The 27,366-nt window shown below is 39.1% G+C and overlaps 1 protein-coding gene across 2 annotated transcripts; it reads right to left on the bottom strand.

Annotated features, from left to right (window-relative positions):
• Window positions 1–176: 176 nt before the first annotated feature.
• Window positions 177–25,910, bottom strand: col21a1 (collagen, type XXI, alpha 1). Of its 2 annotated transcripts, XM_080508167.1 has the most exons (30): window positions 25,842–25,910; window positions 21,765–21,869; window positions 21,352–21,479; window positions 20,621–21,181; window positions 19,920–20,085; window positions 19,607–19,835; window positions 17,959–18,132; window positions 16,433–16,510; window positions 15,008–15,091; window positions 13,749–13,811; window positions 13,288–13,341; window positions 13,133–13,186; window positions 12,966–13,019; window positions 8,442–8,495; window positions 8,277–8,330; window positions 8,144–8,197; window positions 7,750–7,803; window positions 5,763–5,807; window positions 5,617–5,670; window positions 5,475–5,528; window positions 4,484–4,537; window positions 4,202–4,273; window positions 3,858–3,893; window positions 3,558–3,602; window positions 2,443–2,475; window positions 2,210–2,356; window positions 2,045–2,099; window positions 1,772–1,963; window positions 1,613–1,690; window positions 177–1,118 (listed from the first exon to the last, which is right to left on the bottom strand). In XM_080508167.1, the coding sequence occupies exons 3-30, from the start codon at window positions 21,446–21,448 to the stop codon at window positions 931–933; spliced, it is 2,883 nt and encodes a 960-aa protein (XP_080364293.1). In that variant the 5' UTR covers window positions 21,449–21,479; window positions 21,765–21,869; window positions 25,842–25,910; the 3' UTR covers window positions 177–930. The 2 variants fall into 2 exon arrangements, with proteins under 2 accessions (XP_080364293.1, XP_080364294.1); XM_080508168.1 differs by lacking the exons at window positions 177–1,118; window positions 1,613–1,690 and having other exon boundaries at window positions 1,827–1,963; window positions 2,210–2,352.
• Between the last annotated feature and the right edge of the window lie 1,456 nt (window positions 25,911–27,366).

Consider the following 27,366-nt stretch of genomic DNA (forward strand, 5'->3'; position numbering starts at 1 on the left):
TTAGATTAGTTTTTTTGCTCCCAAAAATAAAACAATGTGAAGACAATATGATTATGAATGCGGAAATAAACCCCAAACGTCACGCTTAAAGGCTAGAATGTAGAAGTGCAAACATTTATAAATCACTAAGATGTTTTTTATTCTGGTCTTAAAAAAGAATCATACAAAAAGTCATCATAACAAAAAAAAGACAAAATAAAATTATAAAAGCCATTTACGACATGTCGCTGCTGACATACACAGTTATGACTCTTTCATAAATAACAATAAAATACCTAGTACAGTAATAAAAAGCAAGACTGAGGGACATAAATGCTAAAAAAAAAAAAAAAAAAAAAAAAAAAGGAAAACAAATGCTACCAAACAGTTCATTTTTAAACATTTTACAACCTAATCCTAAAAGAAAATGTAAAGTGAATGGATGGACATTGTGTTAAAAAGCAGAACATATTAACTTCTTTTGCGTATTACACAATGTTAAATGTAGAAACATGTTTTGAACAGATAAATGGACAAGCTTACAGAAGCTCTTCATCAGCTGGAGAAAATAGGATTTGGCACAACGTTTCACTCAACATGTCATTTATAGTCATAAAGGTTTACAGTATCCACAAAGTCAGCAAATGTAGGTTTACATGCAGTGAAGTAACACCAGGGGGCAATATGAGAAAGTGTACCAGCCACACTGACATCAGTTCAAGGAGCTCAGAGGTATTCACTGCAGAGGATTCTTATTCTTCAAACACCATTAAAACCTCAAAGAGGGTTCAAAGACATGTGACATATCATATAAAATACCACCAGAGAATCTGTGGGGCTGACAGAGATCATTTCAATGGTCAGAAGAGGTACATTTTGTTTGCACGACAGAGAGACTCTGTAAAGATGAGGTCTTCCTGAGAATGACTGTTTGTTCTCGGCTGCGTTGTGTCAATAGTTGGGACCTTTGCTGTAGGAATCCCGCCTCATCATGCCGCCATAGCACATAGACGGGTCACACACTCCAGGCTGGCCGGGGACACCAGGATTACCGCCCTTGCCCTCTGCTCCATTAAGACCAGGGGATCCAGGCTTACCTGGAGGACCTGGCTTGCTGTACCCCTGTGGACCTATTGGACCTGTGGAGGCAAACATACTAAATTGTGAAAAGTTCAAATTCAGAATTGGACTGAATACTCAAGAATATGTGTCATCAGAAGTTGGTGAAAAATACACAGTAGTTTATTCATTTAATTGTTCATATTATAGGTATGTTATGTTCCAGTTAGGACGGCTACACATCTCGGTAAAGCCCTTTTGCTGGCAAGAAACGGGAACAATTTAGGATGAACTGAAGCAGTCGAGAAAAAAGTTTTTTTTTAAATTCAAAACACATTTTTTTAATTTTTTTAAGACCCAATATTACATCACTATTGCTGTGGACACAACAGCTTCAGGTATCACCTCATAGCCAGCAAGCAAAACAGAGAAGGTCACAAAATGTTCAGTGTTTGTTCTGGTCATTGTAATTGTGTAACAATAATCAGTTACATGCACTTTAATGTGAAATGCAGTAGAACTTTAGCAACACAGTCAGTACTGTCCTGAAATGGAATAATAAGCCATTATTTACCAGGAGATCCAGGTGGCCCTTGGTCTCCAGCCATGGTTCGACCTGAGTTCCCCTTTTCGCCTTTCAAACCTGGTTCTCCTGCAGACACACAAACATCCTTGTTAATGTTCATTTCAATGTGGTTTGAACGGTGCACTGACGAGTTGAGGCTAACTTAACCTTTGAGTCCATAAACCCCGGGATGGCCCGGTCGACCAGGGTGGCCCGGCTGTCCCGTCGAGCCACTCAGTCCAGGAAGGCCCCTCAGTCCTTGGGGCCCAGTTGGGCCTGGTGCACCGGGAGATCCAGGGCGGCTTTGACATCTGGTACAGCTGCTCCGCTGGTTGCTCAGCAACAATGAAGGCAGCTCAGCTGAGAAATGTGACAAAAGAAAATATTTCAGATGATGAGAATGTACAGAGAGCAGATCAATGCTTCTCAAACCGTTCTCACCCTGAAGGATCTCTCTGCAGATCTGTCGAATGTGACTGTCGGACATTTCACTCGTCTGTGAAGTAAAGTGACAAGAAGGATGCTGAGAGTGATCGTGTTCGTCAGTCTCATGAGAAAACCAATTAACAACAGCAGAGCTGTTGGAACATCATGTGTCACACGTACTGATCTTCCTTGAGGTCCAGGTGGTCCGGGGGACCCAGTGTCCCCTGTCTGCCCTCTGGGACCCGGTGAACCCGACTGACCCGGCAGTCCAGGATGCCCCACTTGACCGTCTTGACCTCTCTGCCCCGGGTCCCCTGCTGTCCCTTTCTAACAAAAATACCACCCCAGTGTTAGGCTGGATAAAGTGATACATCTCAGTAAATCCTGAACCACTGTATGTATTGCTTACATACCTCTCCATTCAATCCGACCGGACCAGCGGACCCCTGTAGACCATAGACAAAAAAAAAATCTTAGGAACTACAACATAATTGTAAATACATTTTAAAATAGCATTCAAATCTGCATGAAAACACAATTAGTAGACATACATGTCAAAATAACAAGTTTATGGTTTTTCAATAAGAAGCACCAGCACCACCTGCAGGTTGAACTGCGTCATGACCATGATGGAGCTCTCTACTATCCCCAGTATAGGAACGTGCAAAATGTGTTCAAGAATTGCATAATCCAACTTTGTAAATCAACTTTCATACTATGTAATTTGCTTCCAATTCTTAAAAGCATAATTTATAAATTAACAAAGTCCACAGTTTGGATTAAAAAAAAAATGCATTTATGTAGTAGAGGTACAAAAATAATCACGGGAAGTAGGATTCCAGAAACTAATATTTTACTTTTCAAACACACAGCTCAGAAAGTGTGAGTGATATACTTGAAATATTTATTTCCTGTCTGATGACTGCTTCTCTAGCAAATGCCTGCAAAAGTGGCTACATTTCCTTTTTAACCACCAAATTACACATTTTGAAAAAGAAAAAATATCCATCAGGGAAATATATTAAATGTCTAATTGTATCCTGATTATGTTGGGGCCCAACATAATTATGCAGTGTTTATCATTGTAGCCACAGAGAGTGAACCGCCCAAGTTTGATTGGGGGTCTTTCTATGTTGACTTTCTATGTTATACTGGGAACTCTGGCTTCCTAGTGCTAGTTACATTTATTAGTCACTTTAAAGCGAAAGCCGTGTGTTTTTTTGGTAGTCTGTCTCTGTGGGTTAGTGCTGTGATCAATCAGTCCAAATAAATGAATGAATTAGTTATATTGTCCAATCATAGTTCAGTTTTACTACTTCCTTTAATTGGATCACAAATCAATAATTCCAAATCCACATTTCTTGTTTTCATGAACTTGGACCTGTGGCATTTGATGGATGCACTTCATTACAGAGAGTAGGACATTTGCTCAAATATCTAAATGATTAATTTGTATTGCATCCATTAAAAATAAATAAAACATTTTTGCCAGTGTGGATGTTGGCATCATCATTCTGTAGGAACTCACAGGAACTCCTGGTCGTCCCTGTTCTCCTTTGTCCCCCTTTAGTCCCTGATGAGGACAAAACACATAAAATAAATCAAAGTTTTAGGCTTTACTCAATCATCTCAATTCAATGTCGCAAGCTAAGCAATCCTTCAATGAGCGATGGAAACACTTTCCTCAGATTCAAGCCTCAGACTTGCTAATTAATGGTGCCTTCAAACAGTTTTCTTGCCAGACAGATTTTAGATACCAAAATCGGCTGATCTTCATGTCTGGTTACATAATCGATGTTGGATTTGTAATTCGTTTTTTTCCACTTACTATTTCTCCCTTTTCTCCCAGGTTTCCCCTGTGTCCCTGTTAAAAACCAAACCAAACAAAATCAAAAATCAAGTGTTAAACATTGTTTCATTGCAGGTGACATGTCATATAAAACAGGCAATTCTTTCATAATTAACTGAATGTGCTGTAGGGCTGTCTGTCAGTATGGAAGTAACACAAATGACACTTCTGGAAAAGGTAGTGGAGAAATTTTCAAAATGTCAGTTTCACCTGAGTCAATTGTTCCTAAGACGTTAACAGAAGCTAACAATGGAAATGACAGGAAACACAATGAAAACAGTGTCACTTCAACCAAAAACCAGAAATTATATAATATACTGTACCTTGCTTCCTTCCGGGCCTGGCATGCCCGGATGCCCCGGTTGACCTGCTTGGCCTGGCTCCCCTGCCCTTCCCTTTGAAGGTGTTCAGTTAAGCCGTTATTCCCCCACAACACACTTCATTTACATACAATAGGATGTAACACTTCCAAAAATACTCAGCTTTAAAGTGGATAAACAAGTTTTAGTGGCTGCTTTATTGCTTGGATTAATCTTTTGTTTTTTCATTTGGAGTCAAAGAAAAAGCCTCATGGTTTAAATTCAATTAATTAAATGGGAACATACCGCAGGTCCTGGTGTTCCTTGTATACCCGGACTTCCACTTTCACCCTTCTTCCCCTTGATTAAGAAATAAAACAAGTCTTATGTTACAGTAAGCATACAATGAAACGCCATCTGAACCACTTCACGTTATTGAGTGCAGTCAGTTTTTTCAATTCCTTATCATAAATTAGTTTTATTGACGCACAGGATATTCTGAGTTCCCCTTTCCTGAGGTTTTGGGAATGTGCAGCTTGGGGTATAATTGTATCTAGTTGTATGCTTTCTTTTCCAGTTGAACAAGTCTCAGAAATTGCTCTCTGAAAGGACGCCATGAAATCAAAGTATTGCCTGCTTGTCCATGAACTAGGCTTTTCCTTGTTCCTTTAACCAATACACTTTGGCTTCTTAAAGGCAGATCAGCTAATGAAAAATGATCAGGAGACAGCGCGACGAGACCAGACTGCTTACATTTCCACTAAAATTCCACTGATCATTGGTAAATTTAACTCCATTGGCGTGGCCAAGACATTGTTACTTGTGTTAAAGTGTGTTTTACACACTGACCAAACAAAACATGAAATGCTGCTGACCCAAGCAGTCTCCTATGCTGTTCAAGGCTCCTGAGACTCTTGAGAGTTTAAGAACATCTTGTAATATACCATCACCCTGCATTGATCTGCTGTACTTGTTGGCAGCTATATTACATTGTGCTTGGATTTCACGGTAATCCGGACAAGGCTGTGCCTGCAGCTTGCTCGTGGCCAGTGGCAGCTTGTGTGGATTAATGCAATGTTATTGACTTTTCAGGGCTGCAGTTTCAACCAGCGTGTTCAACAGCCCCGGGATGTAGAGACGGATAAGCTCACATTATATTTAACTTTTTCAAAACTTTTGCTATCAGTTGAGATCAAAGGCAGGCATTATTTCCGCGAGGTGTATTGTCACTTTGCAACACTAATGCAGCAGTCTAAAGAAGATTAAGTGTAATTTATTATCCGGCATGAATGATTACCTTAAGCCCAGACGGTCCTTTCATCCCAGTTGCACCAGGTAAACCCACTTCACCCTGCAGAAGAGTGAAAGAAACAGTGATTAACTCTTTATATTCAGAGTGTATCTTGTAAGTGCTTGTCACAAAGAAACAGTTAACTTACAGGTGGTCCAGTTGATCCTTTGAATCCCCTCAATCCTGGCTCACCAGGTTCCCCCTTTCATAAGAATGAAGCCAAATAAAATCACTGATGTAAAGATATGAAGTGTATTTTTCACATACAATATGTGAAATGGATCAGTATGTTACCTTTGGTCCATTTAGACCTGCAGCCCCAGGCAAACCAGGCATACCCTGAGAGCAATACAACAGATTACTGAATACATGTATTATATCTGAGAGTACACATGACATGGAAAATCAATATTTCTTTCAGATAGAATTCTGTTAAAACATATTTTTTTCTTTTATATTTCAATGCAGCTTCACCCATGTACAATGGAAAGGATCCCACCTCAACGTGGTTATGGTTTTGAAATACCTCATTACTTTTTCAATAACCAATTCATAACTTCACCACTTTTTAAAGAAGTCAGTCAAGCACAAATGTTTAGCTCTCTTCATGAGTAGCTAACTATATTTCGACTATATGACATATAGAGGGAATTTGGATGGGAACCTTTTATACCAAACAACTTCATCCATTCACCTCCCATATGGCTTTATCAAACTCAGGGTCACTGAGAGCCGGGACAGATCCCAGCTGATTATGAAGGCAAAATGCACATCGGACCATTTGCCAGCCAGACACGAGACAAAAACAAAGAGACACACAACCATATTCACACATACAAGCATCAAAGTCAAATGTATGTTTTTAGACTGTGGAAATAAACCGGAGTTCCCAGAGAAAACTTATGCGTGCACAGGGAAAGTATGCAAACTCTGCAGAGAAAGGCCTTTTCAGCTGAAGCCAGGGACTTTTTCAGTATGAAGTGAGGGTGGAACTCCTGCACTGTGCACCCCCTGCTAAAACATCACATTCTAAAAGGACAAACCACAGTTAAAATATGTTTTTCAAAGCAGCATTTCAGGACGGTTGATAAACAAAGGTATCCCAGTAGTTAACTTTCGGCAGAGCTTGGAAACATTAATGCACTATTCATCATGACTAATAATCTCAGCCTACAAATTACCTGGTCAACATGCAGCAAGATCCTAAATAGCTCTGATAAATCTGCGAGAGAGCAAATATATGCATACATGGCTGATTCCAAAAACTGGAAATTGAAGTTAATGTCCTTCTTTAGAACTGGATTAAAATGAGCTCAGCTCAAACGGATGCACTGCACTGCCAAATATTTCACGTGCTGATAAATGCAATGATAAAAAATGGTTTTCCTGATTTAAATAGCATGAAGAAGAAAAATGTAAAGAGAGACACATTTTAAAGGAAATGGTCCGATAGACTCAGAGGTTATTCAGTCCACCATGAGCCAAACTCACACTGGATAGCTTTTTTGGTTTTTAATGTTATTTCTTTCCTCATATAAACGCTTGCAGATGCATGGTGTGATGCATAGTGGTTGCCTCACACTGACGTTTCAGTTACTTATGTGCACAGTGAATACATTGGGGGGGAGACAAAGACAGAACCATAGAAACAGACACACATACACTGCCACTCCAGCCCCAGAGCTGAAGAAATCTCCACGCTAAGGCGTGCACTGAAGGAAAAGCATCTTGTTTTAACTTGAGGAAATGCAGTACTAATCCCGTCTCCCTGGTTACATCGTGAACTCTATTGTTCTGGTGGGGAAAAATGGCTCGCAGCCTTGTGGAGCAAGTGACTCATCTTTTGTAGCCCAATCACAAAACTCTTGGACAGGACTTGATCAGCGAGGCTGGCTGCCCAGTTGAAACACTTTCTTCCTAAAACAGAGCTGCCAGCACACCACCGCATTCTCTCGATGAGTTACTTTCACTGCCTTCAATTACAGCCACTTGTTACATAACAGGGTTATCCTGGATTGAACTACAGGGGAAATACCCCCAACATACTGGCTGTCAAGGGCGGTCTCTGTTAACATGCTTCAGTCCCGTTATAATAAAAAAAACATTATGCATGCAAAGTGTAGTTCATTATATTTGCCCATTTTACTCTTCCACTCAAGCACATGTTGCAAAATAGTATACAGTGGGCTTCTTCTGATTGTACAAGAGCAGCAAGAACTCACGCAACCTACAAAGCACCAAACATGTGCAATTAATACTGTCCATATGTGTAAGGACTCACAGGATGACCTTGTCTTCCATCAGATCCAGGAATACCACTGGCTCCAACTTCTCCCTTAAAAATCAGAGACATTAATTAAATTCCTGCATCTATTTTTAACACAATTTTAAATTATAGGCCCGTTATTTGACAATGATGACATCTCATCAGTGACTCATAGATTTGTCAGGCGATAAGGGAGACATTCATCTAAAATGTCAAGAAGCCTTTGATGTTGACAACATTAGTCAAATGAGGAATGGAAAAGAATCAAGAGGGACACCAGTGTCTGTGCAATTCATTTTCCATGGTCGCTAAACCTCAACAGAAGTTCAGGGAAAAGCAAAGCCTCTTCTGCAAAAACAAGTCTTTACTATGACTTTTGTAGCATGTCACACTGTCTAAACAAGCCGACCTTTTGACCAGGCCTCCCAGGAAAACCAGTCTTTCCATCTCTCCCAGACGCACCCTGAAATCACAGAATGGTGTTACAGACAGTGGCACTGGCACATGGGCTCTGGGTTGGTCCTGAGCTGTTTTATACATACAGGTTCTCCCGGGTAACCAGGTGGCCCAGGAGGTCCAACACTTCCCTTTTCTCCCTGGAAATATTAAAACAGACAGTTACAATTGACAATTTCATTATTTCATATCGAGTCAAATTCAGAATTATAATAATCTTTGTGGTTTTTAATCAAATGATGCATCCTCACCACTTGACCGGCTTTCCCAGCTAATCCAGCTGTTCCCGGCAACCCTATCGAACCCTAAGAAAAGATTTTTGAAAAGGGTTATGATCTACAAATGATTAATTTATTTCAACTAGCAAACAATCTTGAATAATAGTATTTGACAGATTTTCCATGAAAGTACTGAACCGAAACACAGTATGATAGCCTGATGAGACAAAGGCAAACAAACATCGTAATGTCTGCATGGTCACACATATGCAGCCATTAGTCAGCAGTCATTGCACAACTATTTGTACTGCTAATTGACAGAGTGACATGTTTTACCGCATCATTCAGGCATTTTTAAAGTTGCACCGGGTCACTCCAAACCGGTTGTTCTTTCTGTATTAGTTAAATGTTGGCAGAAACGGAGGAAATATTACGTCAGTGGCTTTTTCACCAACATTCTGAGTAAAAAAAAGGATGATTTTGGAAAAAAGAGAGAAATTACATCACTAGGGTTTTCAGAAATTGCATTCCTGCTTACACAGACATGCTAATCAATTGAAGCTGAAAGCCAAATGACGCATTTGGTTTTCAGCGATTCATAGACATCAGCACCAAGAACATTTTTCTGGATGGCTTTCTGAGCAATAACATATTGTGTGCAAAACACCCTATGATTCAAAAATCAAGGGAAACTGAATATCTATATGTTAAGATCCTGAGACAATGTGAAATTCTCACCAGTTAAAACAAACAAAAATTTAGCAAAACAAGAGCTGGCCTATTTTGTACTTTTTATTTTACTGTTTTTGCACACATTTTCATTTACTAACTTATTGCTTGGATTTATCTCTCTTTTTAACACCGTCACCTTTTTTAAAATCTCTACTTGCAATTCTGACACCTGTTAATTCTTCTAATTATTATTCATGTTGTTAATCTTTTGAATTACTGCTTCACTCGCAACAAGCCAGAAAAACTATTTTACTCATCTTTGTATGTGAAGAAAAGAATATTTCAAAATCATTTGAATCTTTTGTCAAAATATACCTTAAATGAATTGTCAGTCATTGCAGTTTTGTTTACTTTGAAAAATTTGTCAAAAGCAAAGGGCAGAGATACTTACAAGTTAAGACACAAACACTCAGGCCAACTATTCATTTAAGCAATATGAATGAGCATAAGCTCCAGCATAAGCTCCAGCTGCGACGCTGTATCATATCAACATGGCTGTGATTCCTTCATAAGCAATAGATTGAAGGCTCCAACGTGATGCTCATGTTCAGTACAACAGCGTGTGACATTGATTTTAGATTTTTGATTATCAGTCAGACTGAGAAAATGTGTTAGGCAGTTGTTCTACATTTTGGGTCCATGTGAACACTAATAAAATGCCTCTCATCAAAACAGCTTCTTGAATTGGAGCTATCTGTTCTACAGCTGTCATTAAGCCGCACTGAGTTCAATTTAATTGTGTACTCTTTTCCTTTCACTACATTGTAAATGTTTGGGTTTGTTAGCTTTAATGACCCATGCAAAATACTGGTGTGATTGTAGACTGATTTTAATAGTCTGGTGTGATAAGAAACATTCACATTATTTTCCAGGCTGGAGGGCGTATTTCACAGATTGGGATTCAATTGAGTGCCACCAATATAGCTACAGTTCTAATGAAAAGAAAAGAGTGATTGCATGAGGCTGTATGCCCACATAATTAGCAATATGTTATTCATACAAGGATGATTAATGGCTAAGGTCTTTAACAAGTATCAGAAAATACACAAACATGGTTTTGAACAATGTGCACATGACTTAATTTTGGCAGACATAGTGTGTTTCCATTCTACACATCTTATGCCAGGAAAATGAAATTGCACAATTGGGTGGTTGCATAATACGGGAACAATTAGGAAAAATTTATGTAAATGTGTTTGTATCCAAAGAAAATCGTATGTGCTACAAGATGACAACTTGTGGGTTCCGTTTGATTAAAAAAATATATTAAGCAGCTGATTAAAGTTTATTTAGATTTTTTTTCCTTATAAAGGGTCTTCAGGTTCCCCTCTTGCAAACTTCTCTCACATTGACATGAAGAAAAATTAGCTGTCTTTCACATGAAGTTTAAATAAACCAAAGATTTTAAAACTGAAATAGAAATATTTAGAATTTAAAATGTGGTGGAGCCACAGGCATCTTGGGCTTCAAATGTATTCCCACATCTCCACAATGCCAATGAATCAGATCTTTTCGATTTCTTTTACTTGTGACAATTTCAAATCAGTAAATACCACCTTTCATCAGCTTTTCTTGTCTTTCCCCTAGCTCATAGCTTACTGGTCTGTCTCTCTGATTGTAACATAATGGTATGACATTATAATGTGTGTTGTTATGCAGTAATGTGCGTCTATCTATTTGTTTGCATTCCGTCTGGGGCTATAACTTTCCCCACGTCACGTCACGACCACATTTTGGTCTCGTGAAATTGCTCCTTTGATGTTCATTGGATAATGAACTAACTCGTATTCAGGTTTTACTTCTAAACTAGCGACCTGCTTACTTTTTCCATGTTGTGTGCACAGTTTGCACTTCCCGTCTGGTTTTATAAAACTAAGATGGCACAAAGCCACACTTGAAAGCAGCACCATTAGAGCAGCAACCACAATGAAGTGAAGAAGGTTTTGGAAAGAAATTGAGAATTTACTTGTTACTTGCTAAGTTTTCCCACACTGCTCCTTTTATGGGTCCTATCCAATGGAACCCTGTTGCTGCTTGAATTTAGTTTAAAACTTGTGTGCGAGTCTTCAAGGCCATAAAGGGAACAGCATCTCTGTACTTCAATGCAATTGTAAAACCAGTCTTCTGGTCCTATATAGTTGTGATGGTTTGTTGTCCTACCACTTGGAAGACTGTGTGAATGCTCATCATGGGCTCTTTGCAATTTTATAGGCCAGTAAAACTGATCATCTATGAGGTTTCAGTCTAACTGAAAATAGAGGAAGTTAGATAAATCTGGCTGACTTTTAACAGCATTTCCCATTGTGTTTGAATGTCTGTTTAGCTCCATTTGAAGTATTCAACCTCATCAACGAGAGTGGAGCAGACAAGGACAAACACTAATAAAACCTTAATGTGATACATCCTAAATCTGGAAGTGACATTAGATGAAGAACAGAACAGATGGTTCAGGAGAATCCGCTCCAGGTGTAAAAAAACTTGCCTTGCAAAAGGCTGAGACACATTTTTCAAGGCAGGAATAACTTTAAATTGTTCAGCACTTGAAGCAGCTGGCAAGGCCTCCTGCTGTCACACTGATTACAAGGTAGGATGATAAGACAGCGATGACGCAATCCCGGGAGGAAGCATTAGCTCATTGTGATGTTGTGCATAAGAACCACAGTGACTGAATCTGCAGCGTCTGTGGCCGAGGCAGGTGTTCCAGTGATAAATAAGTACCAGCTGTTGAATCACTTAGGTTCTGTTAGCTTTTATTTGACTCTGGCTTTCTCAGGGAATCCTGCAAGAAGAGCCCCAGCCTTCTATGCATTGTAGAGGCCACGCTATCAGTTTGTTTGCGTCATTTTCAAGTCAACTCTGCACGCTATCGTGGCTCATTTATGTTTGTCATGCTGATTGTTATACATCAACTTGCATGCTTTCTTAGTTGCAACTGAAATGAAATACAAGTTCTCCCCCTCTCAATTTATCTGTAAAGATAAAGGACAAACACATTATACAATTTTAAATAATAAAAAAACGTTTTATATTGAACTATTGTAATAAATGAATAAACAAACCAAAAAAATTGAAAATCTAAAAAAAATAAAAGAATATTGGAGATAACTTTATCAATTCATTTCAAGGTTTCCACATAAGACGTTTATTTTCAGAGCTCAATATGATTGTAGAATTGATTATCTTTAAATCTACTATCTTTAAACCCATGCCTTTCCACCTCAGCAAAGACAATAACTCAAACACCTAAGGTAGAATTCAACGTGCACAGGGAAAAAACATGATTCACCTATGGTTTCCTATAAATTACAAAGTTAGAAATGCTCTTATAGCTTTTAAAGGAAGAAGCCGCTGAGGACATAAGGACACATTTAAAAGGTCTCTCATGACCTTGATGCCCCCTCAGCTGAGTGCTCCTGTCCTGCAGTATAGAAGTTGTATTCTTCCTTCTCTTTTTCATATTTTCCCAAGGGATTCACCATTATATTTAAAACATATGGTTTCTTGAGTGATTGATGTAACCATGTTCAATGGTTCAAGCTGATCTGTCTAGCAGGGATTTCCTGTCAATCCTACATTTGATCTCAAAAAGGAGATATACCTTGACAATCCAATGTGTTTTTGTACTTTTTAACGATAGATTGTTTGTATCTTCTATAAAAAGCAGCTTCTATAGCTTTGCTCTATCAGTGCGGTCAGGAATGTCCCTTTTTATGTTGGAGCAGGAAATATATAACAAGGAATATTACATCCACAGCACTGAGTAGTGTCTAGATGTCATATTGGTGAAAAATACAGCCACAGTGTTTGAATAATTAATGTCAGCACCTTCTCTCCTGGTTGTCCAGCTGGTCCTGGTAATCCAGGTATACCCAGCTCACCCTGAAAGAACAAACTTGTATTGAAAATGTCTTGAAGAAGTGGTCCTGCAGTTTGATTAAGACACATCAAACAAACAAACATGTTGCCATAATTGTGCTTTTTGACCTTCCTACCGAAACACCAGGCCTCCCTTGTTCGCCTTTGTACCCATGTGGTCCACGTGGCCCCTGGCAGAACAAACAGACACAGACACACACACAAAAACAGCTTTACATTCTCATATTTCATGTTTGAAAATACATTTATGTTTATCTAATTTTTGCCTCACCTCTAACCCTGGTGGACCTGGAAACCCTGGACTTCCTCTATTGCCAGGGATCCCCTTCAGATAAAAAAACAAAACAAAGACACAAACATTTGGTTAAATACTTGAATTCCCTCACTGTGTGCATGCTCTGAGGGCAATTCAAGGCTGTGGGTGGATTATTTCTCTCAAAGGTTTTGATCATGCTGCAAAACATGTGGTTCCCTTTTGGGTAGTTTTCATCACAAAGAATCAGTACAGTTCTGACAATGCTGCTATAATCAGAGCTGTTTCTTATTTACCAATGGGAAAATAATTAAATAAGCACATAAACCACTCCGTTTTAACATTTTGCGGCAGTCCTGACCACATAGTATGAACAATCAGACACTGTCATGACCTAACGGATGCATTAACTCAAGTGGTTCTCTCAGATGCTGTGATTATGTACTGTATAATTGTATATTGAACTATGAAGTACTCACAGGCTTACCATCAGCACCAGCAGGTCCAGGCTGACCATGTACACCCGAGCTTCCTGGTTCTCCCTGAGCAAGGTGAAATGAGGTCATTCAACCATAGATATTATATTTGCATTTTTCAGTTTCAAAGCAGCTAATTAAATCGATCAAATTGATCAAATTCTTGTAATAAAATGCTGTCCAACAATGTTCAATTATCTATAAAATGCATTAAGTCAGTTATTTTATATCATGTAAGATGCTCTTGTGTAGTTGCATGGGAACAGCTGCAAGCCAGAAATGCTCCCAACATTATGAATCTATTAGAAATGTAGTAAAAACATACCAGTGACCTTGTAAGCACAAACATGCTTGAAAACATGTAGCTTTTATTAACAAAGAAGTCTTTTTTTGCCAAGCTACTATCTCTCGGAGGTCCTTGTGGAAAGACTTTTATAACTGGAGCAGCTATTACTTGGTTAATACCCTGTGATCAATAAAGACCAACGCGTAGGTTTAATTTCCTCGTTTGGTAATTTTCCATCCCAGGCAGAGTTTATCCTGGGCACTGGTCTGGTTTGCTTTAAGCAAACACTTCAACACAACTGGATTCTACAAAGCAAGCCATGATTTATTCCCAATGGCACAACTGTATGCCAAGAAGTAAAGAGACCCCTAGGTGTGTAGATAAACTATAAAACGGGACATTTTCAGTAGGTAACTGAACATTTAGAGTATTAAACTGCCGGTACATCCTACAAAAGTGTTTTTGACACACAGGTAATTTGTATTTACAGGAATTAATGATAACTGAGGGATTTGATAAGTGAAGTGTAACCTTGAGGAATCAGACAATCATTTGCAGCATTTTGATAACAACTGGGCATTCAGCACACAATGAATGACTTGTAAGAAACAAAGTTTGAGCTTTGTCTCACCACAAGATCCATTGAGTGTCTATTTCATTCCTGAGCTTACATATAAACTAACAAAGTTGCCGATCAAGTTATTTTTTCTCTTTTGAACCTCTCTTTTAAAACTGCCACTGTTTAGAGTTAATGTTTAACCAACTGTCTGGTTACAGAGAAAACTCAAAAATCAGGCTCGTACCCTGAAGCAGGAACAAACTCATTTGTCTATAATCCAATCATGTGAAGTTGTTTTCTGTGCAGTGTTTGCAGTGGCAACAGCTTATTATTAGGATTGTAGGACAAAGACACAACACTCTACAAAAATAAGAGGAAAGAGCTCATACATGAATAGCAACAAAAAAGGAAACTGACCTTAATTCCTGGAAATCCAGGTGGTCCAGGAGGGCAACCACAAGGTTCCTGTGGTGGTTCAGCGTAATCAGGACTATTGGAGCACTACAAAAAAATGAGCAAAACTGTTACGTTCACATCCTTTGTGACGTGCAAAGAGTGAATTAATCAATCAATTAATTTCTCTCTCTTTCTCAACAACTACAGTTTTTATTTTCTCCAATAAAAATTGCTTATGTTCATTTTCATTTGGATGTTGTTTTGTTTGTTTAACTAGACTACAACCATTATTTCTCAAAATAACTTTAAAACGTCATGCTTAATCCCGAAGATTACAAAATGTACAACAATGAATGAGAAAGTTTTCGAATACATGAATAGTGGAGTTTTGATCATCAGTGCTTCTGAAAATTACTTTATGGAAACAATTCTTCTACTTTCCCATTTTTGTTTATATGAAGCACCGAATTCCAGTATAATGCATGATATCCATCCTTCTTCTATATGGGTCTATCCAACAATGGGGGCTGGGGTGGACCCCAGAATGAAGGCAAGTTACACTCTGGACTGCTCACTGGTCCATCAAGCACAGAGACAATCACAAACAGACACATTCACTTTACAGCAGTTTAAAGTCACCAATCAGCCTGAAATGCATGTTTTGGGACTTTTTAAAACCCTAACCTAACCCTATTTAAAGAAAGATCCCCGAGCTCAGGCGGGAATATTTGCCCTGTGAGGTGCATGCAATAGAATGGAAGAGATAAGGACATCCACTACAGAGGACACAAGTCAAAGCACTGGGTTCAAGCATCTTTTGGAAGATATTTCATATCAAATGGTGTGACTGTTTTTGACAGAAAAGTCTCTGATCCTACATTCAAAACTGAGATTACATATAAACGTATTGAGAAGCTACAGACAGAAAGAGAAATAGAAGTTGTGATATTTGGCAAGTATTTGCTTTTAGGCTCCTTGGTTTGTCTCTTTTGATTTTTTATTTTTATCCGACAGCTCCACATTAAAAACAGTAATTTGGCTATAACTTTGTGGTTACAGCACTTTCCAAGCCAACTCAACATTGGGCCGCTGCTGCACTCGAGCCAGCGGGCAATAAAAAAAAAAAACCTATATATTGGGTGCAGCATGTTTGAAGCAGAGCCACGCGTTCCCCTCCGGCAAATGATTTTACACATAAACAGATGTGACTTAACACTAATATGCTGAGTTTACACCTTCTGTAATAATGATGAAATATGAGGCCAGAAACCCAGATTTTATGCTGTGCAGTGTAAAGGTGCGGAGTTGATGACATGATTGGCTGCAACATTGTGGGGTGCTTCTCATAGCAGAAACAGATGTCGCGGAACAGGGTGAGAAGTCGTTGAAAAGCACTTTTGTTTTGGACAGAAAGAAGAGGAGGGCCAAGTAGACTCAAATACTTACAACTCCAGGTATTTCACATGCAGTCTCTCGGTTGTTCTGCTCAGGATCACAGTAAATGCGCAGCTTCTGAATTTCAAACTAAACACATTTTAAAAAGAAGAAAGTCTTATTAACTTCCGCTTTGTGAGGCTTGAAAAACAAGCAAAACACGTCAACTAATTGGTGTACAGGGGTAATTTTAGAACATTTTGTTCAGTTTTATCACTGCTGTGGCACCAATGAATTGAAACGGTTTTGCTATAACAGCCTAAGAAAAGATAAGTGCCCTCCTTGGGAATTGAGTGGCTCCATGTTGCCAGACCTCCTCTGTGTTTTGTAGCAATGTTACGCTTTTCTTCCATTATTTAGTATTTAGTTGATACTTGGTGTAAAATTGCTGCAGAACATCCAGTGGACTGTTTCAATTCAATCACCATGTGGAGAAAAAAAAAATGGCCCCAACATATGATCTACATTATCTCCAGCCTTGTGACTCCATACTTTTAGAGCGTAGATCAACTGATAACAATACAGCTCTGCTGCTGATAACATTACATGTTGGGATTTGGACCTACACACCACTTTGAGCATGGTTAGATTGTCTGAGGGTTATTTTTATGGTAAATGCTCATAAAAATCACATCGTCCAATCATGGTGCGCACAGAGAGGCTCGATTACAGGAATCTGTTTCTTGTTACAAGTGTGTTTATATGGAAATCATACTTGTATAAGTACACTGACTTTGTTGAATGGCTTAAAACTTCATGATCCTTTTAACAATGGATCACAACACACAATGATTCTTATTGCCAAGGAGTGTTTATATAAACACATTTCAAACTTTATTATTGTGTCTGGCGAAGGATATATAGAAGTAACAAAAAACATCAACAAGGGTTAGCCCATCATTTCATAATAGTAGTACATTTCATTTACACAAAATACTATTATGTTCCTTAAATATTACAGTCATCGTCCAACTACTTGTGTTACAAGCTGAAATTAGAGCATTGTTTATTTCAATTCTTGTAACATGTCTCATTTTGTAGACCGTCATTATGACGACAACTGCAGCAGGCAAAGCCTGCGTAATTGCTTAAACATGAGCCTCTAAATGGCAAGCTTGGATGATTGTTTCATAATAAAAATGTGTTACATCATACTGACAATAGAAACAAAAGTGTGAGCAGTACAGTAAGAAGCTATTTTCCTTTCTGATAAAATGTTTGTGCAGTAAGATGTTATGCTACGTTTGCATGGATCTATATCTTGAATATTTGAGAAACTGCTAAACAGACCAAAAAAGGAATTCAACATTATTTAACCCAACAGGGACAAATAAAATGATTCATAAGACCATGAAGCCGGCAGGGCTCATTTTGCCAAGACTTTACTATCCCCATATGTCACTTAGGAGGTTGCAATGAGCAATTGATAATGTGTCCCCAATAAAAGCTTATAGCAGTATAGTAACTATTCCTTCTTTCTATTATGAGCTTATACAGTTAATCCATGAGAACAAAGTTGTTGATGCTGATGGACTTACCGGCACTGTTGTTTCCTTTTGGACATACTTTCCTACTTGAGTCTTTCCATTGATGAAAATGCCAACAGGAGGCTCCAACGATACAGTTTCAATCTCCAGATCATCAACATATAGGGTCACATCCTCTTCAGTGACAAGCAGCCGCAGCTGGTGCCATTTCTCATCGAACAGCATCTATTGTTTGAGATAAAAGGATAAGAAGTAATCATTCTTTCAATGGTGCATTTCAATATGCTGATTGAGACATTAAAACTGGGAGTGCATTGGTAGCATTGTGTTTCACGAGAGGAAGCAGGAGCAATCAAAGTCATTGACTTTTGCAGTTTAATGAGCTTCCTTTATCAAAACCAGACAAAGTAGAAATGACATTTAAATGTTTGTAATCATTATGGTGAGAGAAAAGGATCCTACATTATCTCAGAATATCCCGATCATAACATAATATGAGTCTACTGAGATTGCAATGACAATATTTAATATTTATAACTGAGTTACAAAACGGCCAGTTTCCATTTTCACATATGGTCACTGATCGTTTTGTTTCATTAACTGAAAACCTGAAAACATGTGTAGAAATAAACTACAGTGGAAAAGTGCTTCGGCCATCAATCTGAAACAAGTTTCATCTGTTTTTGAAAGGAAACCGTTCCTGTTAGATCTCCCATGTATAAAATATTGAAGACTATAGAAACAAGCAGCTGTTGCAACTAAGCTTGCACAGCTGTTTCTCTCAGACAGGTTAAAGTGATGATATACAACATTAAAGTATCAGTCTGACTGTTAAAGGAATTCAGTATTCCACGTTCATAAAATCAGTGGACTCACAAGAGACAGAATAAAGGTCCCACATTGCAGATAAGATTGTTTTCATTTATTTTTAATCACACAGCACATCCAGGTGCTGTATTGTTTCAACCCTCTCAGTCACAGCATCTGTATCTGCAAACAGGCCATCAGAGCTTCAAACGTCCCCCCTTAAACATGTGGTGGGGGCTGTTTTTGTGTGTGTGACTCAAAAGAAAACCTGTCTATCAGATGGCAGGGTCTGATAGATTGGGCGATACAGAAAACCCCCACAAAGAACAGACTGTGGATGGAAACTGATAGCATCCTGACCACCAGAGAGGTTGAATTACAGGCACACATGCAGACACACATCTGCATTTAGAGACAAAAATATAAAATAAATGAAGCCACATTACAACAAACCTGTTACTGATGAGATGTCTCAGGATTTGCAAATGTGCATGCTGGGATATGGACAAAAACAGTTCTGAGGGCACAACCACAGTCCACAAAACAGACATTTTGCAAAAGATCTGGGTTGAGAGAGCAGTTTGAGAACTTTGTTTGTGGTATGTAAACCATTAAGATATCCTGAAAAATTGTGATTAGTCTTTCCATTGAATTAAGAGAATATTTGCGAAAGCTATACCCGAAGTCATCTTTCCACAATTTGCTTCAAAGCTTACCCTAATGTTCAGTTTCTAAACACCAGCAGAAATAAACCTTGATGAAGTGTCTGCAGAACCACACAAGACATTGTACAGATGTTTTCACTGGCGGCTGTAATGCATGCAATATGAAAAGCAAATTAAGTGTAGTGTGCTTTTAACACCATGACAAGGATTGCACAGCTCTAACTCACCCTCGCTGTCTGCTGTGAAAAAGTGACCGTCTGAGTCCCACTTGGTGCCTTGCTGGTCGTGGTGAACATGACAGTGCGAGCCACACCATTTAAAGTCACCGCCATCTGAGGCTTCCCGTCCCGCGTCTGTATTCTCCACAGGTCCCACTCCTCGATCAGCACGGATCCTTTATACCTCAGCGTCGCCACAAATACATATGATGGAGGCAGGCCATCAGGGAAAAGGGTCCTGAACATTCAGATAAACAAGGCAGTCAACTTTTTAAATACAACTTCTTGGATCAAGAGAAAGACTGAAAACATTTATGATTACCTTGTAGTCGCACTTAAGTCAACGAGAGATGTGACTTCATAGGCCTTTGTGCCATAAAATGCACCTTGGGTCTTTTTTGCTTTTTTAGCCAAGTTTAAGTGTAACAGAATATCAAAACCTTTCTCATCTCGGGAATCGACAGGAATCTTGGCTGGACAAACAGTTTCTGTTAAAAAGAGACAGTAAATTAGAGGAATAGACATTTCCCTCCAGAGAAAAAATCCAAGGTACACCATAGACCAGTCCAAGGTCAACACAGAGATAGACAATCACACATACTGATTGACAACTTCAGACAATTTAGAATTAACCTATTATACATATATTTAGACTTTGGCAGGAAACCAGAGTACTGAGACAAAATCGCTCATGCAAAGTCCACACAGAAAAGTCCCAAAGCCCAATTTTGAAGCAGGGAACTTCTCAGTGATATGAACACATAGGGAGAAAATACATTCTAGGAAAAAACAAAGATAAAATGCAGCAAAAGAGGGAAATGAAGAGTGACAATAACTGATTCAAATCATAGACATTAATATAACATGCTCATGTGGATTTGTCTGGTGTCTCTGTAAAAAGCACATAGAAATGACTGTGCTGTATTTGGTGCTATAGAAATAAAGTGAAAGTTTATGTAATGTGTGTTCCAATTCAAGCTGGCATGATCTGACAAGTGAATCATTTCAGAAATATTTGCTCACCTTCACATAGCTTCTGTCGTATGACTTGTATGATCCTGGAAATAGCTTTATAGTCCTCAACAGAGAAGACATAGGTCGAGGACGGCTTGTTGGCGATGTCCCTCAGTTCAGCTCCTTCTGTCGCTGAACCAACACCAATTGCAAAGAGAATGACTCCTTTTTTCCTTGCTACCTCGGCTGCTTTCAGAACTTCATCCTGGGATTTCCCATCTGTGAGGACGACAGCTATTCTGGAAATGCCCGAAGGGCCGCGCTCGGAGAGGCCAAAGAGTTTGTCTGTGGCAAAGTTAATGGCTGTCCCAGTCCTTGTGTTTCCTCCCATGTACTGAATGGACTCCATCGCCTTGATGAGGTCTTTGGTGGAGAGGTACTTCCCCAGTGGAATCTCTAAAACAGGATCATCACTGTACTGCACAACTCCAACTTGGGTAAATTTCTGTCCAATGTTGAAGCTTGTTGTTATATTGACCAGCCATCGCTTCACAATTTCAAAATTGACATCTTCCACACTCCAAGAGCCGTCTACTATAAAGACCAAATCACACGGTGCAGTCCTACAACCTGAAGCACACAAGCAATCAGCAATCAGCAATGGGCAGTAAGTTCAGTAAATCATTTAAACTCTGGTTGAGAAACAAATGTATCTTTGTAGGTGATGACAATTAACAGTTGCAATGTCAAGACAATAAGCACAACAAAGTGTGAGAAAATGAAGACAGAAGCATTCTTACTTCTTATATCTTCATCTTGAGCTGCACAAAACAAATGGAGAAGCATGAAGCACAGGCATCCTAAGACACAATGCATGGATGTCGCTTTATAACCCATTATGCAGCAGTACCAAATTCCAATTATGCACCTACGGGGAAAGGGAAAACATGCTTTGTATTGCACAGAAACAGAAAAAGACAAAGGCAAGCATTTGTGGCACATGGTTATTCTTGCCTTGACAAACTATTGCTTACCTACAATTATCAAATATTTGGTTTGTTACACAGTTTCAGGTGAAAACTATAAATAACGCTTTACTAAAGGGCCATGGCAAATTGAGCTAGAAGACATGTGTACTATCAAACAAGTATTAACTTCCAAGTATCTGTACATTGAAGTAAAGTTGACTGAGAAATGTAGCACTAATACATACACGAATACTCTCGGATTCCAAGGCAGATATGTTTTGTTTCCAAGCAGGTACTGACTTGTATATCAACTGAAGCCTTCTGAGGAACCTTCTCCTGAACTGCTTCTGCTGTTTGCAGAACAGAGCAAAAACACACGGTCTTGGAGCAACCCTGCAAACATTCATATGTACAAAGCAATCTCATCATGTTTTGCAGTACAGAAGCAAGATAATTGACAATGGCAGGGGAAATCTATTTGAGAAAGAAAAACCCTAAACAAAAAGAGATCAATTACACAGAGAAATTAAAAAAAGTCTTGTTCTGCTCTACTCTGACTTGATTTTGGCATTTGAGGTGGTACAACAACACTGACAAATTTTCACCTCATAAAGCTGACAAGGCAACTATGTTAGCAAAACGTTCTGTAACAGTGTTGTAAGTTTGTCCAGAGAATACATCTTTTGAGGTTATTTGTTGGTTACTTCAAACAGATGTTAAGAAGAATATTGTTTCTGCTGCTGCTAAATGCTGCATGAGCTAGTCAATAATGTTGTATCCTGCTGTTTGTGCAGTTTGTCATTACTCTTTGCTGAAGTCAGCTTTCTTCTGTGACTGGGACTTTGATGGATGAGAGCTGTGAGACTGAATAAAAAGCTCCAGGATGGAAAACCAAGATGATGAGCGAAAAGAACATTGAGAGAACCTAAGACTTCAGGTTTTGCAGGGCTGAGATAGGACTTCAGGTAGAATATTAATTGCATGAATGAGCATTTGCTGCTCCCCATGACTTTTTGACAGGGACCACTCGAAATATGAAATCGCTTTTGAAATAACAGAAATCCCCAAACATTGTAACATTTTACATGCAAAACACTTGAGCAGAGTTTTGCCCTTGTGGACTGCTTCAGTGGAGGCATCAGCCACCTAAAATGAACCCTGTTCTGACCTAATGCAGGACACATGTTCACAATGAGACACAATGTCTTTACCAGAGTAATAAACCACACAAGGAAGCCCTACAGGGAACCATGCAATGCAGAGGTCCTGTAAAAGGAGGCACTACACATTAGCCACATACCTCAAAACATGAATTTCCATGGACCCATCACACAAATCACAATACTCAAAAACTCTGTGATTGCTCAGAAATCCTCCATTCACTTGCTTGCAAAACTAATCCTCAGTTCTCATGCTCCTTAATGTGGTGCTTTCTGTCTTTCCAATCCTGCCTCCACAGCCCCTGTACACCTTAGCATTATCCTTTCAAGCCTCATCTACCACATCCTCACATGGCACTGTCAGCCTCACTAAATAAACAGCTCGCTGAACCTCTGACCACATCTGCCCTGAAACCCATGCTCGCTGTTTCCTGTGGGATTATCAGCTGTTTCCTCAAATTTGCAGCTATTTGCCATTCTGTGCCCACTGTTGGCCCAAATTCAATAGAAAAGCCTCACTCCTAAACTTTTCCTTCTTCGTAGACATTATCAATTGTGAGACCCTGTTCACATGCACATACTCTGTAATACATACAGTAGTTGCCAGGTGTGATTATGTCACGCCTTGACAAAATGTTTTCAAACTGTCTGCATGTTCTAACCTATGGGAATGTATTAAGAAGATAAACAATTTTAGATTAATCTTTTTTGAGTTGTTTCTATTATTTGAACTCCTTCCAGCTTCTCCTGAAATTTTGTTTTGCCTGTTTGATTGAGTTGATCTGTTTTAATTTTGCTTTGCCCTGCCCTCAGGCCACCCAACTCAGCACCTGCACAATAATATCTTTACTGAGTGCTGCCTGCTCAAATATTTTGATAGCAGTGTCAAGGCAAGTGCAACACATGAAATAACATCAAATCTGGCAAATGAGACGTCGGCATGTTAAACATATATTGTTCTTTGCAGGTTTATCTGAGTAATAAGAGCGCTATAATAATGTTGCATGTAGTTTGTAGCACATACAACATTATAGTAAAGTGTATGGTTCATGCATAGGAAATTAGAGATGGAGGAAAAAATTGAAAAGAGTAATTTTTACATTTATGAATTGCTGTGAAGGCAGACAGTATTAAAGCATGTGCCAAGTCTGTGACTGTTATAATGTTTTTGACTGTGTTTTAACACATGAATGAAAAACTGCTGACAATCTAAAAGGAAATGGTTGCAAATAAAGACCAGCTATGCTTCGTTTGAGTTAAGAAATATAGGGTCTGTGGAAGAAATCTGAAATGGAAGGAACTGACCACGCACCTTGAAGCTGCTTCAGACTGCGACATGTGAAGGTCAAAGAAACCAGTAGCCAGGATATAACCTTTGGCCTCCAAAATGTGTGTGTGTGTGTATGTGTATGTGTGTGTGTGTGTGTGTGTGTGTGTGTGTGTGTGTGTGTGTGTGTACGCGTGTAGAGCTGGGGGTGTGTGTGTGTGGTTGTGGGGGGGTAACAATCTTTAACACGACTACATTTTTCCATCATGTAAACTCAGTGTGGAAGTTACACACTGAAGGAGGCGCTAAGCAGCTGTCGTTGAGCAAGTCGTTTCTTTTCTTCAGATGTTTTTTTTTCCCCTGACTAAAGCTGGAGGAGGTTGTCGGAAAACCCCCTCATTGGCAGCGTTCAATGGGGATGGCTTTCCCCTCGACTGACTTTCCTCAAACTGACTGTTTCTACACCTCAGTCTGAGCCACATGGAATTCATTTACACCAACAGCCGATGAGATACCGGGTCCGAATAGTAACCAAACAAATTTAGACATGATGAAAGGAGTCCAGCTTTGTCCAAGAATCAACACAACAGTTCACTTACCAGGTTATCATGGTCAGAGCTGGAAATTTTGCACACTGTGGCAGCAATAGCAGGTGCACTCATGTCACTTATCTGTGACATGAGTGCACTAATCCTAAACCTGCTCAAAGATCTATAATGCTACGGGAGCAGAACAAACATTTTGCAGCTTCAGATTATTTTCAGGTTTGCTGATATGCAGAATTGGTACTATCTTAAAAGCTTTAACGATGTTTGACTATAAATACTTCATACAGTAGTTTCTATGCTGAGTCTACAATGCTGTTTTTAATATAAGATTGAGCAACACTTTGGATCCAGTTGTGCTGTTCAGGAAGCTGCTGAACAAATTAGTTCTCACATTTCTCTCGTAGATAAGATATCAGGCATTCAGGGTGATCTGTGCTGAGTCATTGCACTCTCTTAACAGTAAAGTCAGACTTGAGTTCAAGAAAACTTTTTCCAATTATTGAACACAGAAAAAAAGGCTTTCCTGTTTAAATTTTGCAGATAGTTTGTGTAATGTAACATCACACTTTGAATCTACTTGAGGCATTGTGGATATAGTTTTCTGCAATAAATTTGGCAAAAGGAAGTCATTCCAGTCCAGAAACAACACGTGCTGTTCAGTGTGAGCAGCCTTTGCCAAGATCAGGGGGATTTATAGCAGCCAAATTCTTCATGCAACAAGAGGAAGCCAAGCCCTATCAGTTGTTCTCCGAGCAAATGAGTTCCACTAATCCAAACATTTAAATAATGTCATGTAAAGCAGTTAAACAAAGCTTCTCAGTCAAAGTCCAATTTCAGAACATCAAACAAATGCATGGGCAGAATCCATGCAAGGCTGCTGCCTGCTGTCCAGTAAGTTTGGGGAATTTCAAGAGAAATCTTTTTTATGGGAAGTAAAATTGCCAGGAAAAAATATGAGATAATTCTTTTCATTCTTTTCAAGATAGTTGCATAAACAAGGGACTGGTAATTTAGTAATGTCTTCAATATGCAACTGCAGCACAGACAGCACAACACTCATAATAAACAAAAACATACAATGTTAAGCTGTGGTTCTACACTGCAACATACAAATTTGATACAAAGAAATCAGTTAAATATATTACAATCATTGAAAGTCATTGAAAAAAGCCTCTGTGCAGTGTCTCTAAAGTTAACTGTTTATTGCCTGACTATCTAATATGTAATCTTGTATGACAGTAGTATATCTATGCATATCTTTGCACCCACAAAGTGCAAGGTAGCATCTTTAAATTGCACAAATATAGCATGTTGCCTTAAAAAGTACAAAAGAAAGACAAAAGTTACCGGTAAGCGTCCAAGCCCTTGTGTGAATTCCCATTAATCCTCTCATTGAGAGCCAGTCATCAAACCTGTTCACAGCCCTGGGTGTACACAAACTGAATTTAGGCAGAAGTGCACATGTTTCTCAGCTGAATGAAAGCCTGCCCTTTCTAGCAGCTCCTTCTGTCTCCTCTGTTTCTGTCCTTCTTCCTCTCCACACCCCCCAACTCTTCACTCCGGCCTTTTACTGGCCCAGAGCCACTGTCAATTACCATGGGTGGAAAGAGAAGCAGATAAGGAGAGCATGAAATAGTGTAGAGGACAGCCCATCTCTGACAGCCTTAAAGGAAAATAAAAGTAATGACTACAATCTCCTTCCAAGTGCTGAGGGTTTGGATCATGAACAGGCTGCTCGGGGCACAACCAGAAAACATGGGGTTTGTCTGGATGCAGGACAAGCACAACATCACCAAACAACTTTTACTATACAGCGACACACAGTTTCCTGATGCACTGAGCAGCACACCTACAGTTGTGCAATACATTACACCGCCTTTGCGTGAATTCCTGCTCTGTCTCTTCACTTCATGACTCAAAGCGGGGGCAGTACATTAGGCTCTGCAAGTCTGCAGTGAGCAAGGTGTGAAACACTACAGCAGAGTTGTTCTCTGCACAGGCAGCTGGAATCCATTAGAAATGCAGAAAAGCATCTGCTATCTTGCAGAACACGCCGATTTCAGTTTGATCCATTCTAACAAGTTTTATCATGTTTGTACTCGGGGGCAGTCTGCTCTGCATCAGCCAACAACAGTGTCTGTGTTCGCTGGCTCTCATGACAGTTCCAAAAAGCCCAACAGTGTAATTCAGTGTGAAGCTGCAAAAATGTAGAAGAAAGCCTGTGACTGACAAAAGAATGCAAAAACAAATTAAGTTTGAGAAGTTGTGGTATCAATGGAAGATAAAGGATTATTCGCCAAAAATAATACCATGTATACACAAATATCCCCCCCCCAAAATTGTAGCATCTCATAAGTCACTTTAAATCTTTATGTGAAAATATATACATTGAACTTAACGACTTTAAATGTCTGTTTCTGTACAGTCAAGTACATCAAGGAAGTGCAATTTGTAGAGCATATGTTCAACATATACAATGATAAATACATTGATGCCTATGCATTATTCTTATATGAAAATGCATTAAATGTAATATTTAACAATATACTGAAATAAGACATATGCTTTTAAGAAGATTACCTCTGGTGTCACTTTTGTTTGTAAAGATAATCACCATGCATCTTTATTCATCTCATATTGCTACAGGGTGAACAAGAGCTACAAAAGATAAAAGAGTTATCACACATTAAATATATCTTCTTGGTTGCGTGCTGCAGTGAGTCCCTGATGAAGGCCTTGTTGACCCTGAGCCTCAGCACACTCTGGTGGATCTCAAAGGAAAATGCGGAGTTGGTGTTTGGAAGAAGTTTGGGAGTGGCCAAGCTGCTGATTAGACCAAACTTTCCAATGCTGAGTAATCTTCCTTCTCTGC

This window comes from Blennius ocellaris (assembly GCF_963422515.1).
Source record: "Blennius ocellaris genome assembly, chromosome: 13".
In the NCBI taxonomy this organism is placed as follows: domain Eukaryota; kingdom Metazoa; phylum Chordata; class Actinopteri; order Blenniiformes; family Blenniidae; genus Blennius; species Blennius ocellaris.

What these genes read in the sequence shown, in the direction of transcription:
- col21a1 (XM_080508167.1), bottom strand. Translation starts at nt 21,448, where the DNA reads ATGGGTTATAAAGCGACATCCATGCATTGTGTCTTAGGATGCCTGTGC. An exon ending in CAGGTCTAAATGGACCAAAG is followed by an intron (nt 5,671 to 5,762) that starts GTAACATACTGA and finishes TTCTTATGAAAG; the next exon opens with GGGGAACCTGGTGAGCCAGG. An exon ending in AGGGACGACCAGGAGTTCCT is followed by an intron (nt 2,476 to 3,557) that starts GTGAGTTCCTAC and finishes TATGGTCTACAG; the next exon opens with GGGTCCGCTGGTCCGGTCGG.